At 43.5% G+C, this 16,022-nt stretch overlaps 1 protein-coding gene across 1 annotated transcript in view; it reads right to left on the bottom strand.

Annotated features, from left to right (window-relative positions):
• Positions 1-16,022, bottom strand: part of LOC135251895 (protein PRRC2A-like) — a 150,371-nt gene that overhangs the window by 116,442 nt on the left and 17,907 nt on the right. Inside the window, exon 14 of the mRNA XM_064329759.1 lies at positions 12,544-12,582. Coding sequence (XP_064185829.1) covers positions 12,544-12,582 — 39 coding nt within the window. The remainder of the gene's footprint in view (positions 1-12,543; positions 12,583-16,022) is intronic.

Below are 16,022 nucleotides of genomic sequence, written 5' to 3'. Positions count from 1 at the left end.
AACTTTCTTGTGTCTACAGCTGCAGTATCTCGCTGCAATTACTAATATAAACAAAAGACGCAATTTATGCTGTAGTCTGCCAATGTCTAAATTGATAATACGGTACTCTGCGGGCAGCACGCAGGTAGCAGGGATGGCGAGTTGATATTTCGTTTTTGTTTCGTTTTTTTTCAATGTCGTATTTATTATTTGAAATATGTATTATTATTCTATCTGTCTCTGAGGCGCTCTGAAATGTGCATTCTCTGCTAATGCAATGGATTGGAATAGGTATGTGTCAGACGTAGTGTTCACTTCAGTAGCAATAGGTGTTCTAATTTGTAAATATTTTATTATAGGAAGATGTTGTATTGTTATTGAAATATGCTGTTTTTAGATCTATTTTAAAGTGAAAGACCTGTTTAAAGATAATTTACTTTACAATTGTTTCATTTTTGAAATATATCTAATATATTTTTCTATTGTTTAGTGTTGTAACACTATAGGCCTATGCTTATTAATATGTTGAACAGGCTTCAACTTAAAGGTTGTTAATAAACCAGGTTTTTAATAAACCGAAATTTAAATTCGAAAATGAGGTCAACCCTTGTGGACATTACGTTTCTGTTCTATTAAGGTAATTTCAGTATCGTTAGGTACCGAGTATTGAATCAGTATTGTTTCAGTATCGAGTATCGTGATACTAAACCTGATATCGGTATCAAAGTCAAGATTTTGGTATCGTGACAACACTAGTGTGACGCCTTTTTTAATTGTGGCGTGGAAGCGCTGCATCTCTACTTACACGCTGGGCCATCTAAGTGTTACGACATAGTAAAGGCCTTTACAGCAAGCGGCCAGGACACATCCATGGCGACGCAACCAAGTAATCCAACAGCGTCTCTTAGCACAAAATTGGCCATAAGTCATCAATATTTTGTACGGTCATCATGATATTCAGTAGATATGTTGGGTGAAGGTATATGATCATGAGAACAAAACCATCAGAAAAAAATATGTTGCTCAACAGAATCTGATAACGACCCGGTGGCATCAATAGGGTTGGTTACACCCGGTGTGGATGTTGTCGACTGGGGGGTGCTGGCGGGTGTGGGCGCAGCATTGAAATGACAAAGCGCTTCTCGTCACATTAATACCGCTAATTTAATCAACCGTTAGCCGTTTCAACCCCTCTCTACAGATAACACTGCACAAAAAATGTATTGCCACTTGTGGCAAACACGCCTGCCACAGGCCACCGAAGTGGCTTTCCTTGGGGCCCTCCAGCACAGAGACACAGGGAGATGTTAAAACAGTCCAGATTTATTTTCACAAGGGTTTGGCAAGATGTTATAGCCAAAGTGAGCAGATGTAACCCAATCATGACCGAAGCTCCCCGTGTGAGTGGGGATGGCAGATTTAACCTGTGCGCAGTGATTACCTCACTACGCACAGGTGCAGCCACTCCTGTTCCTGGGCCCAATTAGCCTAGCCAATTATCTAATTCTCAACCAATTATCCAATTGGCCAGGTCTAATTAGCTTGACCCAGGGCAGGTGTGGCTGCTTAAACCAGCCATCCCCACACCACATACCCCCAACGCCAAACTGAGGCCAGGGAGAATCCCTGGCCGAAGCCTACCCCCCCCCCGCACCCCCAACAAAGCAAGACAAAAAAAACCAAAAAAAAAACCACTCCACTAAAGAGTCAGGGTGGGTGGCCCCGGAACAGTCCAGTACATGCTGTGACCCTCCCCCGGACGACAAGGCAGCCCTTCTTCCTCCTCCCTCCCAGAGCACAGGAAGTCCTGGGCTGCTCTGCTGGCTGGTGGGGGCGTCACCGGCTTGGGCTGTTCCAGGGGCTGTGGTGGGGTGGCTGGGCCGGTGGGCTGGCCTTCTTGTGGTGCTGGGGACCAGGAACCCTTGTGGCTGTGGTGGCCGCCAGTCGGCTCTGCTGGCGGGCGGCTGCAGGCTTATCCCCTCATGGGCTCCGGGCAAACCAACCAGGCCAAACAAAGAACTAAAAACAACCAAACGGACGAGAAAGGAAGCAAAACGGCACGGCCACCGCTCGTGCGCCGCCCGTAGCTGACCCGCCTTCCCGGCCAAGTCCAGCTCAGGGCGCGACCACCTCTCGTGCACCGCCCGTAGCTGACCTGCCTTCCCGGCCAGGTGCAGGTCCTCAGCGTCCCAGCTGAGGATCGCTTCCTTCCCCTCCCTGGTCATCTTCCGCTCCCTGTTTTTGGCCCGGAGGATCCGCCCGAAGCCCTGTCGGGAACACCTCAGCCGCCCCTTCTCCAGTGTGCTTCCTGGCTGGCCCTCCTGTGCCTCTTTGCTGTGCCGGAGGAGCCCCACGTTGGGCGCCACTGTGGCAAACACGCCTGCCACAGGCCACCGAAGTGGCTTTCCTTGGGGCCCTCCAGCACAGAGACACAGGGAGATGATGTTAAAACAGTCCACATTTATTCCACGAGGGTTTGGCAAGATAGTAACGCCAAATGAGCAGATGTAAAAACCCTGTCATGACAGAGAGCTCCTGATGTGGGTGGGGATGGCAGATTTAACCTGTGCTCAGTGATTACCTCACTACGCACAGGTGCAGCCACTCCTGTTCCTGGGTCTAATTAGCCTGGCCAATTATCTAATTCTTAACCAATTATCCAATTGGCCAGGTCTAATTAGCTTGACCCAGGGCAGGTGTGGCTGCTTAAACCAGCCATCCCCACACCACACCACTCATTTCGCACCCCCTGCACCGCCCTAGTGATGCCTCTGAAACGACCTCGGTATGCAGGTAGTGAAAGAGCCGAGAAGCCTAAACTTGGAGACTCGCATGTTATCCGTTAAATTCCTTGGTTGGCACTAGTCCTGGACACCCAGAACATACAACATTTTGACAAACTCATTCGTAACACCCGGCATTTTATGGATACGTATTTTTCACCGGGAAACAGGTGATATTTGTTGATTTTACAAGAGGATAAATGCTCGGCAAAATAGAAAGGCGACACACACCCAGAAGTGTTATATGCTGCAGACAGTTCATAGGTTGCTCTGTTATCTTTATAATCTACACGACACTGTGCGTCCAAACAAGCCCTCCTCCAATGCAGTGCTGCCTGTATTTCCTACATTTGTTCCAGGAACTTGTTTTCTCCTGCCCGCACTGGCCGCCCTGGGCGTGTCGAAGTGTCCCTGAGCAAGACACCTAACCCTGCTCGGGTGAAGGAGAGGCATCAATTGTAAAGCGCTTTGGATAAAAGCGCTATATAAATGCAGTCCATTTACCTGCATAATATTCCAAAAACTACAGACCTATCTCCATTCTCCTCTTCTAAAATACTTGAGAAGGCTGCAGCCAAACAGCTCAGCGCTTTGCTGAAGATGAATAATATTGATGAAAGCCTTCATGTTCATAACCCCATTGCAGCACAGAGACCAGATCTAATGACCTCCTTTTAGCCTCAGATCAGAAATCAACTCCTATACTCGTCTTAATTAATCTCAGCACAGCATTTGATTGAACAGGGCTGCCCAATCCTGATCCTGAAGATCTACCTTCCAGTATTTTTTAATTCCAACTCTAACAAACCACACCGCATTTATTAATTAGAGATGTCCTTCAGTTGCTAATTAGTAGAATCAAGCGTGCCGAATTAGGGCTGAAATGAAAACCTATAGGATGGAAGGACGGATCTCCAGGAACAGAACTGGGCTGCTCTGCTGCAGACCATGACATTCTTTTGCACACACTCAAGGAGTGTGTAGGAATTTGTGGGCAAGGACTCCAATGGGGCGACATAGCTCAGGAGGTAAGACCGATTGTCTGGCAGTCAGAGGGTTGCCGGTTAAAACCCCACACTGGGCATGTCGAAGTGTCCTTGAGCAAGACACCTAACCCATAACTGCTCTGGCGAATGAGAGGCATCAATTGTAAAGCGCTTTGGATAAAAGCGCTATATAAATGCAGTCCATTTACCATTTATTTTACCAATGATTGAGATCATACCTGACAGACAGATTTCAGTTTGTTCATGTTAATGATAAATCCTCAGACCACTGTAGGGTCCTACAGGGCTCTGTCCTTAGGTCTTTGCTGTTCTACAAACTTTTTTCATTTATTTATCACTTTTTACTGAAAAACATACATACAATGTACTGCCGCTGACTTACAAATCACTTTGTGGTCCAGCCCCCTCACACCTTTCCAACCTGCTCACACTGTATGTTCCCACACAAATTCTCCATTCCCAAGATTCAGGACTTCTTGTCCCCAAAATTAAAAAGAATTTCCTACAGAGCCTCTCTGCTGAGGAACTGTCAGCACGACCATGGCAGGGAAGCAGAGTCAGTCTGCACTTCTAAAACCAGGCATAAAACTCACCTCTTCCTCTTGCATTTTTATAAAATATATTTATTCTAAGTGTAACATATATTACACTAGGTGATATAAAAAAGTATCATCTACGTCCTTCACACCCATACATTTATATAATAAAGGGGATATATTTATAAAGGGCATTATCAAAGTGAACTACGAGATTACGAGGTTGAGTTCTGTTAGCAGAGCGAGGAGAAATAAATGGAAATTAGGTAAAAGCTAAATTCCGTAAAAGACATTAAGAACCATTTTTTTTTACGCTGAGTGGAATAGCCTGCCATGCCACGTAATAGAAGCATGAACTTCGGGGATTTTCCAGACTGGGCTTGATACGGTGTTAGATACTATCTCGCCTGTAGGTAATCAGAGCCCTAGCTACAATTTAGTTAGGAAAATGGAGAACATTTTTGGGCTGAATGGCCTGTTCTCGTCATTGTGTTATGTTTTGTTTTTATCTCATATTTCGATATGTATATTTAGTATGTCGTCTATATAGTCCTACAGTCTGTCTCTGAAAATATGTTCACTCTCTGACTAGCATGCACCAGAATATTATATCTAAAAAAGACAGAAATAGAAAAAACGAATTCACAGCTAGAAAGCTTCTGGGTAACGTCAGAAACTCGGTGATACGTCAAATACAAAACAGGTAGGGCCGTTCGTTTACAGCCTATACGGTTATTTTAGCCAACTGCATATTAATCTGATTTTAGCTTTAGATGGTTAAACATGCAACCTCTGAAAAAGATTCTGACTTTTAAATCGCACATATTTAACGAATAATTACAGAAGGGATTTAGGACAACCGTTCTTACCAAATGTGAAGTTCGCGAAGACAAATAACGCCGTAGTGATTCTGACGTGCCTGTGTGCCATTGCTCACCTTCACACTGGGCTATTACACGGATTATTATGAGCACGTATCTCCGGAGAAGCATCGTGAAAGTGAAAGTGAAAGTGAAATCATATTTGATGTGAGTCGGCCGTGCCCTTAGCTGTTGGTATGTTAAACGATAGCAGAAGAATCAAAACAATGCTGCAAGCACAATACTTAGGGCGCCTGTACTCTGCATGAAATGTGTTAATGTATTGCAACATAAGACAACGTTAAATAAGTAATTAAATAAGTAAATAAATAAATAAACTCTATTATTCAAGGAAGATCGTGGGAAATTCACGCTTTGGATAAATGTTTAATCAAAATCAAAACAATTTTATTTGTATATTGCTTTTATATGTGTATCTTATAAATACAATGCCACGAAAAAGTATTTGCCCCATTCCTGATTTCCTCTATTATTGAATATTAGTCTGAATGGTTTCAGATCTTTAGACAAAAGGTAATATTAGACAAACGGAAACTGTGTTAACACAAATTACATTTTATAAAATGTAATATTGTCCACTATTTTTCACTTACAAGTTGAGATATGGACGCACTTATTCCAACGGCCGTAAATTTTTACAGAGAGATTTAAATTACTGCCTGCTGATGAGGTCATTTTATATTTCTGCATGCTGAGGGGCAGGCGCAGCAGCTGCTGTGTTGAGTCGAGTCGCTATCGCTGTGTTTCCATATGTATGAAATACCCTAAGGGTTGTGGAACAACTGGCTCCCCTCTTGGTCAGATGGAATAGACTCTCCATACAGTGTATACCTACTGTACATGAGAATTTCAAATAGATCACAATACAAAACAGGGCATGGAATATTATAGAATGATTTTTTTTATTTATTCAATGACCCATAATGATTCAAAAAGAGGCCCTCAGTTTAATAGAAAATGCAATATCACAATAACAAACCCTACATGCCAGCCAGATCCCTCCGTTCTGCTACCTCAGGATGCCTGGCACCTCCCCCTCTTCGCACCTGCGCTTCCCGAACACGTCTCCTGTCTGTTCTGGCCCCACGATGGTGGAATGACCTCCCCGTGGAGGTCAGAACAGCTGAGACACTGTGACCCACTTCAAGCGACGACTGAAGACTCACCTCTTCAGGCTGCACCTCTCCCCATCCCTCCCTACCTCCCTGTAAATGACTGTAAGCTTAGGGTTGTAACTAGGTAGCTGTTTTGTAGGTGACTTAGGTGCATTAACTGTCTTAACTACTGCTTGTATTTTTGCATAGACTGTGTTGTTTCTGTTCTCGTTTGGGTTAGTGTTAAACAGTTTAACCTTCAGTTAACCTTCAGTAACTTGGACCGGTACTTCTCTCTAGGGGTTTTGTCATACTTGTTCCTGGCTTTGGTTATACACTTTGTTGTACATCGCTCTGGATAAGAGCGTCTGCCAAATGCCTGTAATGTAATGTAATGTGAAAATAATTCATTCTCAATGGGTTCTAATAACACATGGATCCATATCTCTAATTTTGGGCTTCAGTATATAAAAGTGACAGGGGCTGCACTGGTGCACATCACACACTATAATCTACAGATCATGAAAGAGAAATGAGAAGGATTAGCACAGGAACACCTGCATAGCTGGCCAAAAGGAATTAAATACAGAACAGAACACAGTGGTGGGGTGTGGCTACAATACAACTGGCTCCCCTGATAAAAAAAAGTGAAAATAATGAAATTATAGCTGCCGCTGCGAGCCAAAAAAAAAGTATAGCACCAGTTATCTAGATTAGATAACAACAGACTTTCCTCAGGAGTTTATCTACTATTTACATGGAAATTAGACAGCAGAATATTGCAGGTGTTACAAGGTATGAGCCGGATATTAATTAGAGCTTCATATGGCAGATGCAGATGTACTAACACACGCGCACACATACACATACACACGCACACACACACACACACACACACACACACACGCACACACACGCACACACACGCACACACACGCACACACACGCACACACACACACACACGCACACACACAGCCCCAAACACAGACCAGGTGGAAATGTATAAAGCAAAGAAAGAAAAGGATTTGCCCAAATTCATACAGTTTTACAGTAGCCTGTTACACCTGCTTGTGTCTTGTAGCACTGCTCAGAGTTTAGTTTCAGTTCTTTAAATGATCTCCTGTGTTCTCAGGCTTAGGAGCTGCTTTTCCTGTGTCTGCAGTCTTTTTATCCTGTGTCATGTGACTCAGTGCCATGCTCGCCTGCGTCTCTCCCTCCTGTGTGCTCTGGGACAGTCCTGCTAAAGGGTTTAGGGGTTTTTTAGGGGGTGCAGGGGGTTTATAGGGGCTGTAGGGTTTCGGGGGCTTGTCTGTCCTGTGACTCCGCCCTCTCCTCGCTCCCTCTCTTCTTCTCTTCCTCTGCCTCAGAGGTGCTGTTGGGCTCCAGATTTGGGCCTGATGTTGGGCTTTCCTCTGCACAGCAGGACTCCTCACTCGCCCCAGTGTGAGGGGGGGAACGGGCCGTGGTGTCTGGGAGTCCCTGGGCTGGATCAGCTGTGCTTAATGGCTCAGTGGACGGGACACTTAGATTTTCCTCTGCTGATGTGGGGTCTATATCCTGATCTGAATCTGGTTTTGGGACACTTTCGTCCCCTCCCCCTCCTGCATCACTACACTGGGGTGCCCTCCCATCGGTGTCTGGACCCTGTCTATCCTCCTCTTCCTCTGGGCTGCTGGGGAGCTCCTGGGCTGGATCTGCTGTTTCTGTTTCCGCTTCCTGGTCCTGACTCTGTACTGGAGCTGGTGCTGTTTTGGGTGTAGCAGCAGGTGGAGACTCAGGAGCGCTGAACGAGACAGTGCCAGAGGAGGGGTGTTCAGAGGTCCCCCCCTCAGTCTCCACTCTTCTCTCTTCAGAATCTTCACCCTGATTTTGTGATTCTGTGCAGAAATTAAATAAAATATTAAATATGATGTAAAGTAGGTGACTGATTGGCAGGTTACCTGCTGCTTCTCTGTACTTACCTGTCTGACTCTCCTCCTGTGAAATTCCAGCACTCCCATCAGTCCCTTTGTGCTGCTCAGTCAGTGCTGTCTTCTGATGCTCATCATGGGTCTTACCTGAGATAAACCAGCCTGCAACCTGCTTTGCTGCAGAAACAGAGGACATAATGTACATTTTCTGTACCTATAGGGTACCACCCCTGTGACACGTTTGTAGTTTAGACATCTTTTAGTACGCTTCTTTCTGATAGTGTACTTTATTTATTGCTGTAGTCTATTCCTGCTCAAATACATTCTGTACTCAGTGTACTATTCCCTCATTCTCACCATGTTCTCCTGCTCTCTCATTCTCTCTCTCTCTCTGTCTCACACACACACACACGCACACTCACGCACACGCACACACACACACACACAGCAACTGAGAAACAACTGCACTTGCATATAACAGAATCACCAGGAACAGCTGTCTGAGTCTCTACTCTCAGTAAGATGTGTGTTCTGATGCTCATCACAGGTCTTACCGGAGCTCAGCCAGTCTCCATACAGCTCTGCCCTTTCCTGAGGGCCTACTGCAGAAACAGAGGAAATAAGGCTGTGTGTGCTGAGTACAGTACAAATGCAAGGAGGCTCACAGGTGAATATCTGATCCTGCTTTACATCAAGGCCAGGATTCAATCCCCATTTGTTCTTACTGCTCACACACAATAATGCAAGGGTTATTTTTTTTTATCTTAACCAATACAGTTTAATAAATTCAAAATATTCACTCTGAATTAATCTTTCTATGGAGAAATGAAATAAATCTACCTAAATAAATCTACCTGTAAATGTATCTGAGCAGCAAGTGCACCTGCACACAAGAGAATGAGCAGGAGCAGCTGCCTGAGTCTCTCACTGAGAACGTTACCTGCTGCTTCTCTGTACTTACCTGTCTGACTCTCCTGAATATCCTCCTCTTCCTCTGGGCTGCTGGGGAGCTCCTGGGCTGGATCTGCTGTTGTGTTCTCAACTCCTCCCCCTCCTGCCCCACTGGGCTGAGCTCCGCCCCCATCACTACCTCCATTCTGCCCCCCCCTCTTCTCTCTCTGCCTCTGGGCTCCTGCAGTCTGATTGGCTCCAGTCTCATCAGTAGATTCTGCTTCTGCTGCTCTTTCTGTTTCCACTTCCGGGTCCTGATTCTGTACTGGAGCTGGTGCTGGATGGGGGGGAGAATTAGGGGGATGGGGAGGAGAGGGGCTGGATCGGGGACTGTGGAAGGTCTCCTCTTCATTTTCTGTTTTGGGAGGAGCAGCAGGTGGAGACTCAGGAGTGCTGAATGGGACAGTGCCAGAGGAGGGGTGTTTAGAGTTCCCCCCCTCAGTCTCCACTCTTCTCTCTTCAGAATCTTCACCCTGATTTTGTGATTCTGTGCAGAAATTAAATAAAATATTAAATATGATGTAAAGTAGGTGACTGACTGGCAGGTTACCTGCTGCTTCTCTGTACTTACCTGTCTGACTCTCCTCCTGTGAAATTCCAGCACTCCCATCAGTCCCTTTGTGCTGCTCAGTCAGTGCTGTCTTCTGATGCTCATCATGGGTCTTACCTGAGATAAACCAGCCTGCAACCTGCTTTGCTGCAGAAACAGAGGACATAATGTACATTTTCTGTACCTATAGGGTACCACCCCTGTGACACGTTTGTAGTTTTTTAGATACCTTTTAGTACCCTTCTATCTGAAAGTGCACTTTATTTATTGCTGTAGTATATTCCTGCTCAAATACATTCTGTACTTAGTGTACTGTTCCTTTATTCTCACCATGTTCTCCTGCTCTCTCATTCTCTCTCTCTCTCTGTCTCACACACACGCACACACACGCACGCACGCACACACGCACACACGCGCACGCACACACACACTCACACACACACAGCGACTGAGCAATAACCGCACCTGCATACAACAGAATCACCAGGAACAGCTGAGTCTCTACTCTCAGTAAGATGTGTGTTCTGATGCTCATCACAGGTCTTACCGGAGCTCAGCCAGTCTCCATACAGCTCTGCCCTTTCCTGAGGGCCTACTGCAGAAACAGAGGAAATAAGGCTGTGTGTGCTGAGTACAGTACAAATGCAAGGAGGCTCACAGGTGAATATCTGATCCTGCTTTACGTCAAGGCCAGGATTCAATCCCCATTTGTTCTTACTGCTCACACAATAATGCAAGGGTTATTTTTTCATCTTAAGCAATACAGTGTAATAAATTCAAAATATTAACCCTGAATTAATCTTTCTATGGAGAAATGAAATAAATCTACCTAAATAAATCTACCTGTAAATGTATCTGAGTAGCAAGTGCACCTGCACACAAGAGAATGAGCAGGAACAGTTGCCTGAGTCTCTCACTGAGAATGTTACCTGCTGCTTCTCTGTACTTACCTGTCTGACTCTCCTGAATATCCTCCTCTTCTTCTGGGCTGCTGGGGAGCTCCTGGGCTGAATCTGCTGTTTCTGTTTCCGCTTCCTGGTCCTGACTCTGTATTGGAGCTGGTGCTGTTTTGGATGTAGCAGCAGGTGGAGACTCAGGAGCGCTGAACGGGACAGTGCCAGAGGAGGGGTGTTCAGAGTTCCCCCCCTCAGTCTCTACTCCTCTCTCTTCAGAATCTTCACCCCGATTTCGTGATTCTGTGCAGAAATTAAATAAAATATTAAACCTGATGTAAAGCAGGTGACTGATTGGCAGGTTACCTGCTGCTTCCCTGTACTTACCTGTCTGACTCTCCTCCTGTGAAATTCCAGCACTCCCATCAGTCCCTTTGTGCTGCTCAGTCAGTGCTGTCTTCTGATGCTCATCATGGGTCTTACCTGAGATAAACCAGCCTGCAACCTGCTTTGCTGCAGAAACAGAGGACATAATGTACATTTTCTGTACCTATAGGGTACCACCCCTGTGACACGTTTGTAGTTTTTTGGACTCCTTTTAGTACCCTTCTTTCTGAAAGTGTACTTTATTTATTGCTGTAGTCTATTCCTGCTCAAATACATTCTGTACTCAGTGTACTATTCCCTCATTCTCACCATCCATGTTCTCCTGCTCTCTCATTCTCTCTCTTTCTCTGTCACACACACACACTCACACACACACAGCGACTGAGCAACAACTGCACCTGCATATAACAGAATCACCAGGAACAGCTGTCTGAGTCTCTACTCTCAGTCAGATGTGTGTTCTGATGCTCATCACAGGTCTTACCTGAATCCCACCAGTCTCCATACAGCTCTGGTGTTTCCATAACTCTTCCTGTGGAAACAGAGGAAATAAGGCTGTGTGTGCTGAGTACAGTACAAATGCAAAGAGGCTCACAGGTGAATATCTGATCCAGCTTTACATCAAGGCCAGGATTCAATCCCCATGTTTCCTCACTGTTCACACACAATAATGCAATGCAATATACAAAGTAATGCAGAACATTTGGTCTTCACCTTCACAATTTGGCAAATTCAAAGTAAAAGCATTCAAGTAGCACTTTATACTTAAATTCTGAACCAAAATGAAGGACAAGTGTTGACTTTTGTGAATGGGGAGAGAAAATGCATAGTTAGTCACTTGTTGGACATTTACAAAAGGTTTATATGATAACTTATCTGGTCAATCATCTAAAATACTTAACGGTCAACAGTTAAGGGTCAAGCCGACTCAAGAAATTTCAAATTTAATTAATTGCTTGAAAAATGTCCACAATGTTTTATGGGTATTTCACAATATATTTCCTTTCCTGAACTGGCTGAATTGCAGGGTAATTGATCCCAACCCTGAAACAGAGGCATTTCAGTACTGCTGTTTCATTATGAGACACGTTCCTGTTCAGCACAGAGTTAATTCTGCCTTACCTGGAGTTTCCTCAACGTTTTCAGGGTCTGCTGGTAATAGCTGTTGTCTTTCTGTTTCAAAAGAAATGTTTCACAGATTTAATTTATCTAGTTTTACCAGCAGCACGCCTACATCTGAAGTTTATGAATATGAATACATCTGATTTTAATACACCTGTCATTGAGTACTGTATAGGCATACATTGTATAGATGTTAATTTTTTGGAGGAAACCTGCAGCTGCAGTGTTTTAAGTTCAGAGATAAAGTACCAGAGGGAGTGATGTCATCACCTGCAGCTCTAAGGCCAGAGTGAATAACACTGTTCTGCAGCTCACCATTTACTGCAGCTTCAGAGTCTCTCTCTCTCAGTCTTGTTTTTTCTACAATATAAGATATGAAATATTATTCATTACTCATCGTGCTTCACAGTGGCATCATCACAGTCATTACCATCATTTCTACAGCTTACCCCCAGATTGAGCTTCCATGTCCTCTTCATTTTGTCTTTCTACAACATAAAATATGATTTTTATTATTATTAGTCATGGGTGTAGTAGTGCTAATGTATGAGCTTTCAGTCCCACAGTATTGGAGAGCTTGTGCTCATTTTATGGAGACAACAGGAGTGCAGCCCTACTGAATCCAGTCCTGAGTAACTGCTCCAGAACCAGCAGGATCTGCATATGGATGCGTTTATTAATATCATTTCATGTGTTATTTGAAAAGACTCTTACTTTTGTAGTATTTCTTGTAGTAAAATAAAAGCAATCCCACAATGATGAAGAGGAGGAGGACAATGACTAGAGAAATAATGACAGAGGCGCTTCCTAAAAACATAAAGAAAAACAGAACATGTTAGAAAAATATAAAAGATAAAGCTCAACCATTTTGATCTGATTATTGAAAGATGTATATAAACATATTTCTGTATTTCTGACTTTAGAAGATGATTTATTTAGTTCCCTGTGTTAATGAAATGGCAGTTAATTTGAAGTTGACTGGTTGCTCAGCAACAGCTGTCTCAGCTGACAGTGCTGGGGATGATTGGGGTCAGTAGTAATCAATGTTCCCCAGTCATGTGTCAGAGACTGTGAGGTAGATGGGGTACATGAGCATTTAACCCCTAGTAGGACCCCGACAGTACCGTGAACAGGGCCTTTACCCAGTACTCTATGCTATAGACCAGAGGGAGAAATTTGGGTGGAAGTCCCATGGAATTCACAGGATAGCACAGAAAAATAAACTGGTAACCCCAGGAGAACAGCAGAACATGAACAAATTGTAAATTGAGCAAGTGGGAAAAAAAATTGCAGTATGCTTAACTTAAGTTAAAAACTCTGGTTAAAAGCTTTAGACTACAGACCTGCATAGCAGCCTGAACAGCTATCCAAACCTGTGAACTGAGGATTAGGGCTGGACTACATAACAACTGGAACAGCTAACCAAACCTGTGAAATGAGCATTAGGGGTGGACTGTGGCAGCCAGGATGGCAGGCCTGTGCTCAGTCCCTACATCAGCTGAGTGGGCCTTACCTGGAGCAGGGAAGCAGCTCTTTACAGGAAAGTCTGTTCTGCTCTCACCCACAGGGTTGTGCAGCACACAGGTGTAGATTGCATCAGAGCTCTCTGCTGCCTCTATCTTCAGCTGGGACCCTGGCTGGGGCTCTATGGCAGGCCCCTCCCACCTGTACTGAGTGCTTGGTCTGTCGCCCCCAGAGCACAGCAGGGTTACTGAGGAGCCGTTCACTTGGCAGGTGACTGCTGGTTTACCTACAGCATCTACATGGAAAACAAAGGCTTGTGACCTCACAGCTAACTTTAGCATTGTCTTTCATGGATTAGCACACCTGACCCACATGATCGAGTATGACTTATGATTGAGAATAGAGCCTGACCGATATATCGGTGTGGCCGATATATCGGCCATTATCTGACATTTTTCACAACATCGGGATCGCCAGTTATGCCGCCGATGTGTCCCGATATTTTAGTAAGTATAATAAACAAAAAACAATGATTATTTATCTGTACTTGTCTGTTCGAACGTTGTAATTGCTATTTACTAGAATTATCCAGTAGAGGGAGCTCTAATACAAGTGTGAACTGCAGCAGCTGACGCGCTACTTCTCTAATAAGACGTTTGACACTCGTGCCACGTCAAATATTCTCCACTGCGAGACTTGTCTGCACAGATTTCATTGCCGCAATAAAGGTATGTATATTTAGTGAAAGTTTTTAATTAAATGCGTTTATACGACCACTATGTTTATCAATCCTCATTATCAAGCGAGCGAGCTAGCTAACATATTTGGTTCACTTTAGCAAGCTAGCTGGCTAGCAATCATTTATGAAGTGGCAGTGAGCACATAAGCAGCGTAGGATCTAGGCCTACATTTCCAGAGGACATCGCTGTATTCTCAAATAAATAACCAGCCAAAATAAAATGGTGATTGAATGCATCACACATTTGTTTTTGTATCTGAGATAATGATATTAGCTACTATATGATGCTGTGTCAAGCGAGTGTGTCATCTAGTCACGCGTCATCGTAGCAAGCTAACCAGACAGTAAAAACGCAGAAAAACACTTCTAACGTGGATCATATAAGCCATGTTATCTAGCTTTGTCGTGATAACATGAGAGAAGGATTGCTGTTGGAGAAGTGAATCAACCAACAGTTAGCGCGGGTAACCTGCACGAAAGCGCATTGTAGTTTTTTTCACGTAGGCTATTTCACCCAGTCAATTTAATTTCATCTAACGTTACACTTGATTCACTCTTTAGCTCCGCTAGATAATGTCTTACTCTTTGAGACCATATAGTAGAAATAAAATAAGAAAATATAATTCATTTAACTTACTGAGAATATATAATAAGAAATAATGAGGCTGTGTCAATAGCTAATGCGTTATTGCGAGCGAGTGTGTCATCTAGTCACGTGTCAGAGCGCATTGTAGTTATTTTCACCGCCTAATTCTTATGGACAGGGAAGCTCTCTAGATCGTCTTACTCTTTGAGATCATGTAGTAGGAATAAAATAAGAAAATATTATGTAATAATATAATTAATGTACTGAGAATAGATACTAAGAAATAATAACAAATTAATAACAACAACAATAATAATAATATTCATAAAAATACATGTTTGAACCTGGAAAACGGATTTTTTTTAGATTAATTTTTTATAGATGGCTGGAAAAGAAAGGAGTAAAAGCAAGGTGTGGAGTTATTTTGATTTCACACACTTAAAGATGGTGTTAATACATATATTTAATTTAATATCATCTTTTACTTTTTTTATCTAAAAAGTTCTTTGTGTGTTTATTTTTATTTGTTTGCTTATAAGTTAAATGTTCTTAAATATAAAAACTTTAATAAAATATACGTTTTTCAAATTGATTTGAAAATGTTGCACTTTTTGACAAAATATCGGTCAAAACATCGGTAATCGGTGGGCTAGGACTCTCCAAAATCGGAATCAGCATCGGACCCAAAAATCTGGCATCGGTCGGGCTCTAATTGAGAACTCTGTGAAACTACAGGTATAACTTCTGTGCCATTTAGCGATATTCGCACTCATAACCGTGTGGTTACAGACCGACTTGTGAAGCGCTTTGAAATAATGTAAAATGCCATGCTTCTACCTGCTTGGACAGACAAAAACATTTTTTATTGCCCCACAAAATGGTTGAAAGTGTATTTCAGTAGACAGTGTATAAATTTTTTATAACATACAGCTAATTTTTTTTTGATGAAAGCCCACAATTACCTGGGATTTGGTCATTCAGTAGAAGCAAACTCACCAAACACTTTCACCGTCTGACGATAGTGCACCAGCTCTCCCTTGATCTGCAGCTCACCAACATACTCCCCACTGTCAGCCTCTGTGAGATGTGTGAGGGTCAGGGCTCCCGTTGTGAGGTCCAGGATCGTCCGTCCTTTAAAC

The sequence above is a fragment of the Anguilla rostrata genome, chromosome 3 (genome assembly GCF_018555375.3).
Source record: "Anguilla rostrata isolate EN2019 chromosome 3, ASM1855537v3, whole genome shotgun sequence".
Lineage (NCBI taxonomy): Eukaryota > Metazoa > Chordata > Actinopteri > Anguilliformes > Anguillidae > Anguilla > Anguilla rostrata.
Note: the sequence above shows the minus strand (reverse complement) of the source record. Positions and strands in the feature narration are given on the sequence as shown.